The sequence below is a fragment of the Carlito syrichta genome, unplaced genomic scaffold (assembly GCF_000164805.1).
Source record: "Carlito syrichta isolate Samal-C Ts95f unplaced genomic scaffold, Tarsius_syrichta-2.0.1 Scaffold303013, whole genome shotgun sequence".
In the NCBI taxonomy this organism is placed as follows: Eukaryota; Metazoa; Chordata; class Mammalia; order Primates; family Tarsiidae; genus Carlito; species Carlito syrichta.
This window is the reverse complement of record NW_007247109.1, coordinates 231,636-245,182: the sequence shown is the minus strand read 5'-3', so window position 1 is coordinate 245,182 and position 13,547 is coordinate 231,636. Positions and strand designations below refer to the sequence as shown.

The following is a 13,547-nucleotide window of genomic DNA, read 5'->3' as shown; positions in this document are numbered from 1 at the left end:
GGAAGATGGGGGAGGGGTGGAGAGGAGATGAGGAGGGCAGAGGGGAGATGGGCGGAGGAGTGAGAGGGGAGGGAAAGAGGGTAGGGAGTGGGGCTTGCCCTCCCACAGAGCCCTGGGCTTGAGCCCTCCCTCCATCCCAGCCCTCATGTAGGGAACCCTGGAGCTGGCCACCCTGGGGATGTGGAGATGGGGCACTTGCACTGATACTTGAGGCTGCCTGCTGGGCAGAGGGAGTCCAAACCCTGACACACATGTGCACACACAGGTGTGAAGAGGAACCCTGCCAAGCACCGCCCTCCTGGGGGTCTCAATACCCCTCCTGCTCCATGGTGCAGCCTCTTGCCATAGAGAACGTGGGCTATTTTTAGGGACCTGAGACCTTTCTGGAGGGGTCTGTGGCCTGGGGACACTGGCCTCCCGCCCCGCAGGGACCAGCTCCTGTGGTAGGTGAGGGAAGGCACCTGGTACTAGATGCCTCCTGGCATGTCAGGACCGAGGGCGGCTAGACAGGCTATAGTCAGGGAGGGCCTCTCTGGGAAGCATCAAAAGCACCCTGTAAGGGTCAAGCTGGGCACAGGTGCATGGGGACACCCAGGATGCTGTTCCCCGGCCAGAAAGATGAGAAATAAGGCTGTCTTTCCTTCAGGTAGATTGGGAAGAAACACAGGACAAAGCAGGGCTTTGGGGGGCCCAGATGCCCCTGGAGGACAGGTCCTTGGGGGGCCACCCTGACATGCCAGGGCCACCACGAAGCTACAACCCCTGGCTCCTGGGCTAGTGGGGTCTGCCCAGATGAACTGAGTTCTGGGAAGGCCCATTTTCCAGGCTGGGTCCCCCATGGGGTCCCCAGGATGACAGGGCTGAGCCCCAGGATGCTCCATGTTGCCGGGGCCCAGAGGGCCTCAGTGGCTGTGGGTTGTTTGCCAGGTGAAAGGCATCATTCCTGAGGCAGATGGCCAGTGTGAGGCTGGGCAGGGACCCCATTCCACGGGGGGTTGACCCATCCGATGTGCCAAGAGGCTGTATTCACCTCGTGGGCACTTTCTGGCCACCTGGCCTGGCTGGGCATCAGGACTTAGGGGACCTTGGGATGTACTGTCCCCACCTTGGCCTGACCCATTGCCTGGAACTCACAGGATCCATTCCCAGTGTGCCACTTGCAGTACCCCCAGGCTGCAGAGCTCCCTGGGGAGGGTAGGGGAAAAGATGTTGGGTGTGGTCTCGGGTCAGGTGTGAGCCCTTCTGAGAGGGCTGGTTCTTGTTTGTTCATCTCTATCCCCGGTGCAGGCCCTGTTCCCTGGGCATGCCTGCCCCTCACAGGCAAGCCCACAGGTGCCCCTTGTGAGACAAAGGTACCAGTGTCACCTGCTGGGACCCTCACTTGAGCCCTGGACAGCATGAGGGCTGGATGCCCTGACAGTGTGGTTCCCGCAGGTCTTCCATGTGGCTTACGTGCTCATCAAGTTTGCCAACTCCCCTCGGCCAGATCTCTGGGTGCTGGAGCGGTCTACGGACTTTGGCCACACTTACCGGCCTTGGCAGTTCTTTGCCTGTGAGTCTCAGCGGGTACCATGGGGCCTGGGGGTGTCCCTGGGCAGGGAAGCCATGGCCACACTTTCTCAAGGTGTTGGGATGCCAGGTCCTGCCCTCTTGCCCAGCTCCCGCCTGGCCAGGGCTGTCAGCTCAAGGACCCGAGGGCAAATGGCTCACGTCCCAGACGTCGGGCACAGCTGGGTCCAGGGGCTCATGGCGCCAGGAATCTCCAGTGCCATCTCTTGGCTCTGTCTGACAGCTTCATGCTCAGGCAGCTCCCTGTGGTGACAAAGGGACCCTGGCAGCTCCTGGCTCACTTCCTGCCAGCTTAGCCGCCCATGACAGTAGTGCCGAAGTCCTGGCACCCAGGCACTGGCCGTCCTTGGCCACCTGCCACCTAACCAGTTGTGTTGGCGGGAGGGGGTGCACCTCCCTGATAGGGTGACCTGGTCATGTGTTGCCCCAGACTTCCTGGCCCAAACATGGGGGGCAGTCTCCAAGGAAAGAGTAATGAGGGGGCACTTGTTCTCCAAACATCTTCCAGGAAGTGGGGGCAAAGGGTGAGCTAGTACCATGTGCACAGCCCCACATTGCCGTGGGTCTGAGGTCTTCTTTACTGGTCCTGCTGGCCAGTGGAGGCCTTGGCGGCATGGCCTGGCCCCCACCTTGGGCCTGTCATTGGCCCAGGTTGCATGGCCTTTCCTGGCAGCTCTAGCATCCTTCTGCCCCCCCAACTCCCTGCAGCCTCCAAGAGGGACTGCCTAGAGCGGTTTGGGCCGCGGACGCTGGAGCGCATCACGCGGGATGATGCCGCCATCTGCACCACCGAGTACTCACGCATCGTGCCCCTGGAGAATGGCGAGGTGAGGCCTGCCCATGTGAGGGGGGTGGGTGAGGCTGGTGGCCACCCTGGCCTCACCGCCCGTGTGTCTGCAGATCGTGGTGTCCCTGGTGAACGGGCGCCCAGGAGCCATGAACTTTTCCTACTCGCCACTGCTGCGTGACTTTACCAAGGCCACCAACATCCGCCTGCGCTTTCTGCGCACCAATACTCTACTGGGCCACCTCATGGGCAAGGCGCTGCGGGACCCCACCGTCACCCGCCGGGTGAGCACACCCGTTGGGCTCAGTGTGGGGGGTGAGATGAGGGGTGGGTGGAGACTCCCACTGGGGGTACTGGGTGGGTGGGCCTGGCACACTCACAGAGCAGTGGGTGCAGTATTATTACAGCATCAAGGACATCAGCATCGGCGGCCGCTGTGTCTGCCATGGCCACGCAGATGTCTGTGATGCCAAGGACCCCATGGACCCCTTTAGGTAAGACCCCTTCCGGTGAAGCCCTTTCCGGTGAGGCCTAGGGCTCCCCGCCTTTCCTCATCACCCTTGCCTTTCCTGGGGTTAGGAGACCTGGTTCCAGTGCCTGCCATGCCCCTGCTCCCTGTGTGGCCTGCACTGACTGTGACCCCATGTGCCTCAGTTTCCCTATATGTGCAGTGAGGTGGTGGGCAGTGCCTGGTGAACCTCCCTGAGGTGCTGCTGGCAGATGTGGGCTCTTGTCCCGTCCTCGAGCCAGCTGCCCCCCCATTGCAGCAGACACCTGGGTCCTGTGGGGTAATGGACAATGGGGATAACCAACCCTAGACTTTATCTGCATCCCTGGATGGACAGGAGCCCGCCCCTGGCTGAGGCAGCCGTCACTCACTGTAGGGGTGCCCGCCCAGCCCCCCAAGCCTTCAGGACACAAAAGACATCTTCCCTACTGCCCCCAGCCTCTGCCCAATCAAGGGCAGGGACCAAGGCCTGAACAGGAGTGGCTGATACCCCCATCTGATGTGTCCTGCGCTCACGCAGTGGGGGGCAGCAGGGGAATACAAGGGCGCTGACCGCCTGCCACAGTGGTTCCACCTCCTGGGAGTCCAGCACGGCAAGGGCAGTGGCCCTGGCCCTCCATGTGCATGTTCTTGAACCCACCCAGAGTCACCAGTAGGGTGGGGCCCAGGAATCTGTGTCGCCATCAGACTGCCATCTGATGTTTGTACCTAAGGCTCCAGGTACCCAGTGAGCCTCATCTGAGTCACAGCAGAAGCCTGGCATTGACCCAGCTTGCAGCACAGGCATGTCTGCCCTCCCTCCCTCTCTCAGTTCCTCCAGTCGACAGCTATGTGCTGAGCTCCCAACATGGTCTAGGCTCTGTTCCCAGTACCAGGTCACAGGGCAGGACCACAGAACAGTCTCAGCATCTGTTCTGGGGGAGGCAGCCAGGAGACATGCAACCCAGTGCCCGGCACGATGTTCCCATGAAGCTTTAGCCCTGGAGGGTGGCGGAGCAGGTGCTAGGCATGACAGAATGTAGGATAGGATGGGAGCCCATGACCCACACACACAAGCACCCTGGCAGGGAGCAGGCAGGCTCACCCACCCCTGCCTTCTGCAGGGTCTCAGTACCCTGTCCACACCCCCTGTTTACCGGGGAGACAGAGAAGCCCTGATAAGATGGACGCTTACCCTGTCCTCGGGGTCTGTGCTAAACAGAGCTGTGAGCCAGACCCTTCCCACATGGCTGATGGGTCTGACGGAGGGTCACTGTCTCCTGAGCCAGGGACTTGGGCTGCCTCCCAGGAGTCCAGCTCTGGGGACTGCCCTGGGCACGGGTCCCTGCCAGTGCAGCCTCAGACTGCTGAGCCACACACAGCCCAACTGTCCTGGGAGATTGAGTGCCATGTGGCAGCACAGCTCAAGATGGCAGGGGCAGTGCCTGACACTTCCACATTGGCCTATGAGGATAGGAAAGCCCCAGGGCCCAGGAGTCGGGCCTACCCCCGCCCTCTGTATGGGCGGCGCCACAACCCACTCACTCACCTGGGCGGAGACTGAGCTCTGCCCACACTGCAGGGTGTGAGGGTGAAAGCAGGCATCTTTCCCAGAACCATAGGCCCCAGCAAAACTCCCGTCACCAACACCCCACTGCTCACCAGTCCTAAGACATCAACCCGCTCCTATTCAGCCTCCTTTGTCCTTGACTTGGAAGTTCCACCTTGTGTCTCGCTTGGGGTTAGTCTTAGCATCCTCTTTTGGTTCTGTGTGTTGTCAAGGTGGTTCTTCCTCTTTACAGGCATGCTTGACTCAACCACAGCAAGACTTAGTGGGCTGTCCTACCTTCCAGGATGACATAAGGGCCCAAGGACATTAACTCTGTCACCTGGGCTGGAGTCCAATAGGGCCATCATAGATCACTACAGCCTTCACCTCCTGGATTCAGGCATTCCTGCCACCTCAGCCTCCTGAGTAGATGGGACTACAGGTGCACACCACCGTGCCCAGCTAGTTATTTTTTTATTTTTTGTTGAGACGAGGTCTCGCTGTGTTTGTTGTCCAGGCTGGTCTTAAACTTCAGGTCTCTAGTGATCCTCCTGTTTCAGCCTCCCAAAGTGCTGGGATTGTAGGTGTGAGTCACCATGGCCAGCCCTAAGAACACTAATTCTTGTTCCTATGTTATTTCTGCCAGTAGTTTTGTTCCATCCCCAGTCTCCCTGGAGCCACCTTCTTACTTTCTGGGTCTTTGTTCTCCATAGTCCCTTGCCTCTCATTTTGTCCCTCGTGTTTTGTCCTGTAGTGCGTTCTTTAATTGCTCTATTCTGTAACAGTCTCTCAGTAATTGTCTGAAAATGGCTGTTTTGCCCTCAGCCTTGAATGATAGTTTTGCAGACCATGGAATTCTTGGTTGGCGACTGTGTCTCTCCACACGTTCGAGACTTACTTTACAGTCCTCTGGCATCCTGGGGCTCGAGAGAGTCCACTGTCCCCACAGTTGTTGACTCTCTGTGGGCTGTCTTCCTCTTCTGGGTGTTTTTATGATCTCTTTGCCATCAGTGTTCTGCAGATTTATTCTGATGTGTTGAGGATCAGGCTTATTTTTTGCTGCTCGAGACTCATGCTTTTGAAATCAGATGTGTCTTTGTTAATTCAAGACCATTCTTGGTGCTCTCTCTCCCTCTGACTGTCGGCTTCCCCCCTTCTGCCTCTTCTTTCCTAGAATTCCCATTAGGCACAGGCAGAGACCCCTCCAGTCTCCTTGTTTCTCCTACTTTCTGTCTCTTTGTCTTTTGAGCTGTCTTCGGGTTGGTTTCCTCAGCACCACCTCCACTTTACTAAGTCTCTCTTCTGCTATGTCTACTCTGCTATTTAGCCCATTCATTGAGTCTTTAATTTCATAATACCTTTTTTTTTTTGAGTTGGAGTCTCACTCCGTCGCCTCGACTGGAGTACAGTGACATGCTCCCGGCCAGCGCAGCCTCGACCTGCTGGGCTCTGGCGATCCTTCCACCTCAGCCTTCCAAGTAGCCGGAACTACAGGCGCGTGCTATCACACCCGGCTCATTTTTGATTTATTGTAGAGACGAGGTCTTGCCAAGTTGCCTGGGCAGGTCTTGAACATACAGGCTCAGGCAATCCACTCACCTCGGCCTCCCAAAGCGCTGGGATTACAGGCTGAGCCACTGAACCCAGCCATAATACCATTTTTATGTCTAGAAGTTCTGATTGGTTCTTTTTCACATCTTTCTATTTTTCATAGCATTGCATTTTTTACTGTGTTTTAGGTTCCTTTGTTTACAGTTGTTTTATTTTTTATTTTTTTGAGTTGGAGTCTCATTCTGTCACCCAGACTGGAGTGCAGTGGCCGCTTCTGGCCACTGCAGCCTCGACCTGCTGGGCTCCGGCGATCCTTCCGCCTCAGCCTTCCAAGTAGCTGGAACTACAGGTGCTGTTTACAGTTGTTTTAAACGTTCTTTTACAATTTCTGCTAGGTTGCTACATTGAGGTTCTGGGGTCTGATCCTGCAGTTTGTTGTGTCTGCTTGCCCCATTGTGTTGTTTCATTGCAAGGTCTTAGTGAAGTTTTAATCTCTGTGCTTCCCATGTGCCCTGGCTTGGGAAGAATCTGTCCAGGGTGGTTTTATGAGAGCTTTTGCTGAGCACTACAGTGTGTCACCAGCATTGCACCACTTTTCATATTGAATTTTTGTTTTGGGGTACCCTAACCATGCAAATTTTTGAAAAACGAAACACTAGTTCAGCTCTTGGTTGTAGGGCCTCAGAGCTGGGGTAAAGACACAGTGACTTCCTTGTTGATGACCTGTGTAGACACTTGATTTCCTAGTTCCTCTTCCATGAAGGCTGTGACCCTTCCAGATGTTTCTGTATTCTGAAAGGAAGGAGTTTTGACTTCCAAGGCCTTACGGATTCCCGTGGGAGATGGGCCTAGAGCTGAGTGATTGGAGGCTGTGGGTCTTCAGTCTTCACGGACTGACTTCTGGGGTCCTGCTCAGGAAATGCTGCAGCCTGGGGATGGGGTTGACTCCTGCCCCTCCCTGGCTGAGTCTTGTGCTGGGGGTGGGATTCTGGCCCAGGTGTACCGATTAATTCTGCGTGGGAGGTTGGGACTCTGGCCCAGGTGTCCTGGTTAATTCTGAGTGGGAGGTGAGGGGCTCCAGCCTGAGTGTCCTGGTTAATTCCAAGTGACAGGTTGGGGCTCTGGCCTGGGTGTCCTGGTTAATTCTGAGTGGGAGGTAGGGGGCTCTGACCTGTGTGTCCTGGTTAGTTTCGAGTGGGAAGTGGAGGCTCTGGCCCAGATATCCTAGTTAAGTCTGAGTGAGAGGTGGGAGCTCTGATCTGGGTATCCTGGTTAATTCTGAGTATGAGGTTGGGGCTGTGGCCTGAGTGTCCTCGTTAATTCTGAGCGGGAGGTGCGGACTCTGGCCTGTGTGTCCTGGTTAATTCTGAGCAGGAGGTGGAGTTTCTGGCCTGTGTGTCCTGGTTAATTCTGAGTGGGAGGTGAGGGCTTTGGCCCTGGTGTCCTGGTTAATTCTGAGTGGGAGGTGGTGGCTTTGGTCCGGGTGTCCTGGCTGATTCTGTGTAGGTAGATGACTCCAACCTTGGGCCTCATCTCTGACCAGCTGTCCCCTGCCCACAGGACAGCAGGCAGGATTCCAGCTCCTGACTTGTTGTCTAGCTCCTGACTTGGTATTTGCCCTCTGGGAGAGGAAACAGTTCTTGGCCACTCTCCCTGGGGATATGTCCTGGATGTGCAGGGTCTCAGCTGAGCATAGGGCTGCCCCCTAAGTGAGATCTGGGTCTTGGGGTACAGCTGTACCCCTTTTCCTTGGAGGTGGATCTGGGGCCCCTAGGCTCGGGTTTGGGTCCTGGCCATGGGGGGAAGGGCATAGCTTGATCCTTAGGGACCCGGGCTCCAGGCTGACCTGCAGGCAAGGGTCACCTGCATTGGCCACTGAGTGCCCTCTCCTAGGCCCTGCCTATCCTCACCCTCCACAAGGGCCCTAGCAGTACCCGTCACATGAGACTCTGCTCCTCTGCTTCCTCTCACCCTGTGTCCATTCCCTGAGGATGGGGTTTGTGCCAGAGCCACTGGGGCGGGGGCCCACGGGGTCTGGGTCAACACTTGCTGCCTGACAGCCAAGGAAGCCAAGGGCAGACAGCCTCTGCTCACACAGCAGGCCCTTGGGGTAGGGCCAAAGACCTGCCACCTGCCTCCAGGTGGGCCTAAGCCCCTCCCGCTGCCTGTCCCCCAGGCTGCAGTGTGCCTGTCAGCACAACACTTGCGGGGGCTCCTGCGACCACTGCTGTCCCGGCTTCAACCAGCGACCGTGGAAGCCAGCGACTGCTGACAGCGCCAACGAGTGCCAGTGTGAGTGACCCTGCACATGCGCATGCTGTTGGCAGCCGTGGCTCCTAGGAGGGCCCAGGGAGGCTGTGCTGACATTTGAGCCCCTTCCTTCCAGCCTGTAACTGCCACGGCCATGCCACCGACTGCTACTACGACCCTGAGGTGGACCAGCGCCATGCCAGCCAGAACCAGGACGGTGCTTATCAGGGTGGAGGTGTCTGCGTCGACTGCCAGGTGGGCTGACACGAGGGCCAGGGGTAGGGATGGTGCCCATGAGGGCGGGGCCGTTGCTGGACTCAGCAACCCCTGCCGCCCCCAGCATCACACCACCGGCATCAACTGTGAGCACTGCCTACCTGGCTTCTACCGCTCTCCAGACCACCCTCTCGACTCACCCCACACCTGTCACCGTGAGTGGGCTTGGTGGGTGGGGTGTGCTGAGCTCAGGGTCTCCCGAAAAGGGGTATCCCTGGATCTTTGGCCCAGCACTGGGGGTATCCTGAGTTTCAGGCCTGCCTAGGAAGGCACCTCCTAGGCCTCTGGGTGGGGGTTGGGCCCCGACATTGCCTTGGGAGGCCTGTATGTAGCCCACATCCCCACTGCAGACTGGGGAGGCAGAGACCACCCCATCCAGGGACCTGATCACTCCAGGCTCACTTGGTCCCCCGCCCCCGCCCAGGCTGCAACTGTGAGTCAGACTTCACTGATGGGACCTGTGAGGACCTGACAGGCCGCTGCCACTGCCGGCCCAGCTTTGTGGGGGAGCAGTGCAACACGTGTGCTGAGGGCTACACAGGCTTCCCGCACTGCTACCGTGAGTGTGACCCGCGGGACCCCAGGGAGCCTGTGGGGTGGGGGTCCCGGCTGACCCTACCTTCTGCCCACATCTCCTGTTGTGCGGGTAGACTGAGGGTGGGGGGTGTGGGAATGCTGAGCAGACCTGGCCAACATGTGGCGTCTCTCCCTCGCAGCGGTGCCCCCGTTCTCCCCCAATGACACTGGGGAACAGGTGCTGCCAGCTGGACAGATTGTGAGTAAGTGTCCCTGAGGCCCTGGTACTGCCCTGGGGCCACCACTGGGGCAGGAAGGGGCCAGGGTAGCTCCATGGTATGGCCCTGCGAAAAGGGGGGATTTTCATTTTGGTCTATCTTTGGTTTATTTCTCTTTATGCAATTCATGCATGTTCACACTACTTAAAAACATAGATAAGCATAAGTCACCAGGCTGTACTGCCTCTCCACACTGTGTGACCCTTCTTGGGCCTGACCACTCCACTTTTGCAGACATGCCTGCTCTGTGGCTGTGTCCTGCACCCTTGCAACCCTGTGCCCATGGGGCTGCCTTACCTGTGTCATAGGAACAGATGTCATCTGTTTAGCTAACGCCCAGTTGTTGGAAATTTAGGTTCTTTCCCTTAAAAAAAAATAATGCTGTCATACACATCTATGCAGCTAAAACATTGTGTGAGGTCTTGTTCCTGTAGGACGGTTTACTGGAAGGTTCTGGGTTGCTGGGCATGTGTGTTTGGGGGCATTTTTGCTCGTAGGTTGCTGAATTGTTCCCTTAATATGAAAGTCCACCAGCATCCGACTGGCCTTGGGATGCCTGCTGACCAAATTGGTGCCCTTGCTACACTGTAGTGTCTGTTATTGTCAGCTTGCTGGCAGAAAATACTCTCCTCGATTCAGAGAGACGTTTCTTTTCAAAGATTCTGGAATCGGGCCATGTCTTCTGTCTGTGGTGTGTCATGGTATAGTTGGCAATGTTTTTCCCTTTAATGGCAGGACTTGTAAGAGTGGTTTGTTTTACAGAGGATGGGGTTTAGATGGTATTGGTATCACGTTGCCTTTAGCTGCACTTGGACTGCTTGGTAAGGCTGAATCTTCCTGACCCTTCCGTTGCTTTCTTATAGGCACAGCCCATCTGGTTCCTTCTGGTAGTACTTGCCTTTCTACTTACTAGAATGGCTCTAACTGTGTTAACAGTGTTATCTGTTTCTTTTTTTGTTTTTTTTTTTTTGAATCAGAGTCTCACTCTGTTGCCCAGGCTGGAGTGCAGTGGTATGCTCACGGCTACCCCAGTATCAACCTGCTAGGCTCCGGCAGTCCTTCCGCTTCAGCCTTCCAAGTAGCTGGAACTACAGGCACGTGCTAATTTTTGATTTATTGTAGAGACAAGGTCTCGCCAAGTTGCCCAGGTGGGTCTCGAAACCGCAGGCTCAGGCAATCCTCTCGCCTCGGCCTCCCAAAGTGCTGGGATTACAGGCTGAGCCACTGAGCCTGGCCTGTTATCTGTTTCTTAAAGGTCATGTGTTTCCTGCCATTGGGTCATCTGCCCCTTATTTTGGGGGCTTCTTCTTGTGTGCTGAGGTTTGAATCCATATATGTGTCTGCCTGTGCTGTTTTCCTTGGTCTCTGACCTGGCCATGCTCAGACCATGCTCCCCCACCCACAGATTTCATTTGCTGGTTCTTCGATGGTTTTGTTTTATGTTGAAATGTTTAGTTTTTCCATTAATAGTGTAAACCAGGGGTCAGCATATGTAGTCTGAAAAGGCCCAGACAGTCAATGTTTTAGACTTTGTGGAAACCATTCCAGTTTCCATTCCAGGTTATAGATTGGAAAGTCGCCATGGAACACGTCTGTGAGTGTTGGCTGGGTTCCAGTAAAACTATTTATTAAGGCAGGCGAGGAGCCCTTGGGCTGTGGTGTGCCAATCCCTAGTATCAACTACTGATGATTTCCTCTTTGCACGTGATAATGACCTGTGGTTGTACAGTGTTTTGCTTTTAATTTGTTCTTTTTTTTTTTTTGAGTTAGAGTCTTACTCTGTTGCCCAGGCTGGAGTGCAGTGGCATGCTCACAGCCACCGCAGCCTTCACCTGCTGGGCTCAGGCAATCCTTCCTCCTCAGCCTTCCAAATAGCTAGAACTACAGGCACATGCTACCATGCCCAGCTAATTTTTTTGATTTATTGTAGAGACGAGGTCTCACCATGTTGCCCAGGCTGGTCTCGAACCCATGGACTCAGGCAATCCTCTCACTTCAGCCTCCCAAAGTGCTGGGATTATAGGTTTGAGCCACAGCACCCGACCTTGTTCTTTTTTTTGAGTCGGAGTCTCACTCAGTCGCCCAGGCTGAAGTGCAGTGGCACACTCTTCACCACCACAGCATCGACCTACTGGACTCAGACAATCCTTCCACTTCATCCTTCCAAGTAGCTGGATCTACAGGCACACACCACCATACCCGGCTAATTTTTTGGTTTATTGTAGAGATGAGGTCTTGCCAAGTTGCCCAGGCTGGTCTTGAACCTGTGGGCTCAGACAGTCCTCTTGTCTCCACCTCCCAAAGTGCTGGGATTACAGGCATGAGAATTTATTCATTTTATAAAGAATTTTATCAGTATCTTTACTAATGTGCACCCAGCATTGCACATAAATATTTTCTTGTGTCTATATTCCTAAGGGAGACAAGTTGACAGCTTTCCTGTTTTGGTATTATAAAATACTTGGGAAATGAACTCTACTTATCTGTATCCCAGATCACTTTAAAAGTCACAGGAGCCTGGGTGCAGTGGTTCATGCCTGTAATCCTAGCACTTGGGGAGGCAGAGATGGGAAGATCATTTGAGGCCAGGAGTTTGAGACTTGCCTGGGTACATAGTAAGATCCCACCTCTACAAAATAAAAGATTTTTAAAAATCAGAGGAATTTGGCCAGGTACGGTAGCTCACACCTGTAATCCCAGCACTTTGGAGGCCAAGGCAAGAGGATTGCTTGAGCCCAGGAGGTCGAGATGACTAGCCTGGGCAATAGAGCAACACCTTGTCGCTACAAAAAATAAAAAAAATTAGCTGGGCATGGTGGCAAACGCCTGTAGTTCCAACTACTCAGGAAACTGAGGTGGAAGGATCACCTGGACCCAAGGGGACAAGGCTATGGTGAACCATGATAGTGCCACTGTACTCCAGCCTGGGCAACACAGTGAGACCCTGACTCACAACAAAAAACAACAACCAAAAAAATCTTAAAACACAGAAAATATCTATTTGGGTTTTTGGGGTTTTTTTGTTTTTGTTTTTGTTTTGATTTGGAGTCTCACTCTTGTTGCCCAGGCTGGAGTGCAGCCGGCACGCTCACAACCACCACAGCTTCAACCTGCTGGGCTTAGGCGATACTTCCACCTCAGCCTTCCAAGCAGCTGGGACTACAGATGCATGTCATTACACCTGGCAATTTTTTGTGATTTATTGTAGAGATGAGGTCTCGCCAAGTTGCCCAGGCTGGTCTCAAACCCCCGGGCTCAGGCATTTCTCTTACGTCAGCTTCCCAAAGTGCTGGGATTACAGGCTGAGCCACTACGCCTGGCCAATCTGTTAAAAGTTTAATATTGCCGGGCTCGGTGGCTCAGCCTGTTATCCCAGCGCTTTGGGAGGCCAAGGTGAGTGGATTGCCTGAGCCCACGGGTTTGAGACCCACCTGGGTAACTTGGCGAGACCTCATTTCTACAATAAATCAAAAATTAGTCGGGCGTGGTAGCACGCACCTGTAGTTCCAGCTACTTGGAAGGCTGATACAGAAGGCTTGCTGGAGCCCAGCAGGTCGAGGCTGCAGTGGCCAGAAGCATGCCACTAAACTCCCGTCTGGGCAACAGAGTGAGACTCCAACTCCAAAAAAAAGTTTAATATAACTTATTTATAAAACCATCTGATCCTGATACCTGTTGTTCAACAGAGATCTTAGATTAAGGATTTATATTCTTCTATGGTGATTGTGTTTATAAGGTTGTTTTTTTTTTCCATATTCTAAGTCACTTTTGGACTTTTTTTTTGGTCTAGTCACTCTGTCCCTAGGCTAGAGTGCAGTGATGTACTCACGACCACCGCATTCTCAACCTTCTGGGTTCAGGTGATCCTTCTGCCTCAACCTTCCAAGTAGCTGGAACTATAGGCACATACCACCTCACCCAGCTAATTTTTTTATTTATTGTGGAGACAAGTTCTCGCCAAGTTGTCCAGGCTGGTCTCAAACCCCTGGACTCAGGCAGTTCTCTCAGCTTGGCCTCCCAGAGTGCTGGGATTACAGAAGTTATTTACATTTTTATTTATGCTTCAGTTTTTAAATGGCATAAGCCTGTTGTAATTTTTAAGTTTCCTCACATTTCTATTATTGATTTATATGTTCTTTTTTTGGTTGATCAGACCTAATAGAGGTTTGTTGAATTTATTGATGTTTTCTTTTTTTCTTTTTAAGTCAGAGTCTCACTCTGTCACCCAGGCTGGAGTGCAGTGGCATGCTCACAGCCACTGCAGCCTCAACCTGCTGGACTCAG

The 13,547-nt window shown here is 54.2% G+C and overlaps 1 protein-coding gene across 1 annotated transcript in view; it reads left to right on the top strand.

Moving 5' to 3' along the window:
• The window catches only part of LAMA5 (laminin subunit alpha 5), a 51,014-nt gene that overhangs the window by 7,718 nt on the left and 29,749 nt on the right, over positions 1 to 13,547 (top strand). The window contains exons 2-10 of the mRNA XM_021712012.1: positions 1,435 to 1,552; positions 2,278 to 2,396; positions 2,470 to 2,640; positions 2,753 to 2,850; positions 8,120 to 8,235; positions 8,330 to 8,448; positions 8,534 to 8,624; positions 8,894 to 9,028; positions 9,186 to 9,248. Coding sequence (XP_021567687.1) covers positions 1,435 to 1,552; positions 2,278 to 2,396; positions 2,470 to 2,640; positions 2,753 to 2,850; positions 8,120 to 8,235; positions 8,330 to 8,448; positions 8,534 to 8,624; positions 8,894 to 9,028; positions 9,186 to 9,248 — 1,030 coding nt within the window. The remainder of the gene's footprint in view (positions 1 to 1,434; positions 1,553 to 2,277; positions 2,397 to 2,469; positions 2,641 to 2,752; positions 2,851 to 8,119; positions 8,236 to 8,329; positions 8,449 to 8,533; positions 8,625 to 8,893; positions 9,029 to 9,185; positions 9,249 to 13,547) is intronic.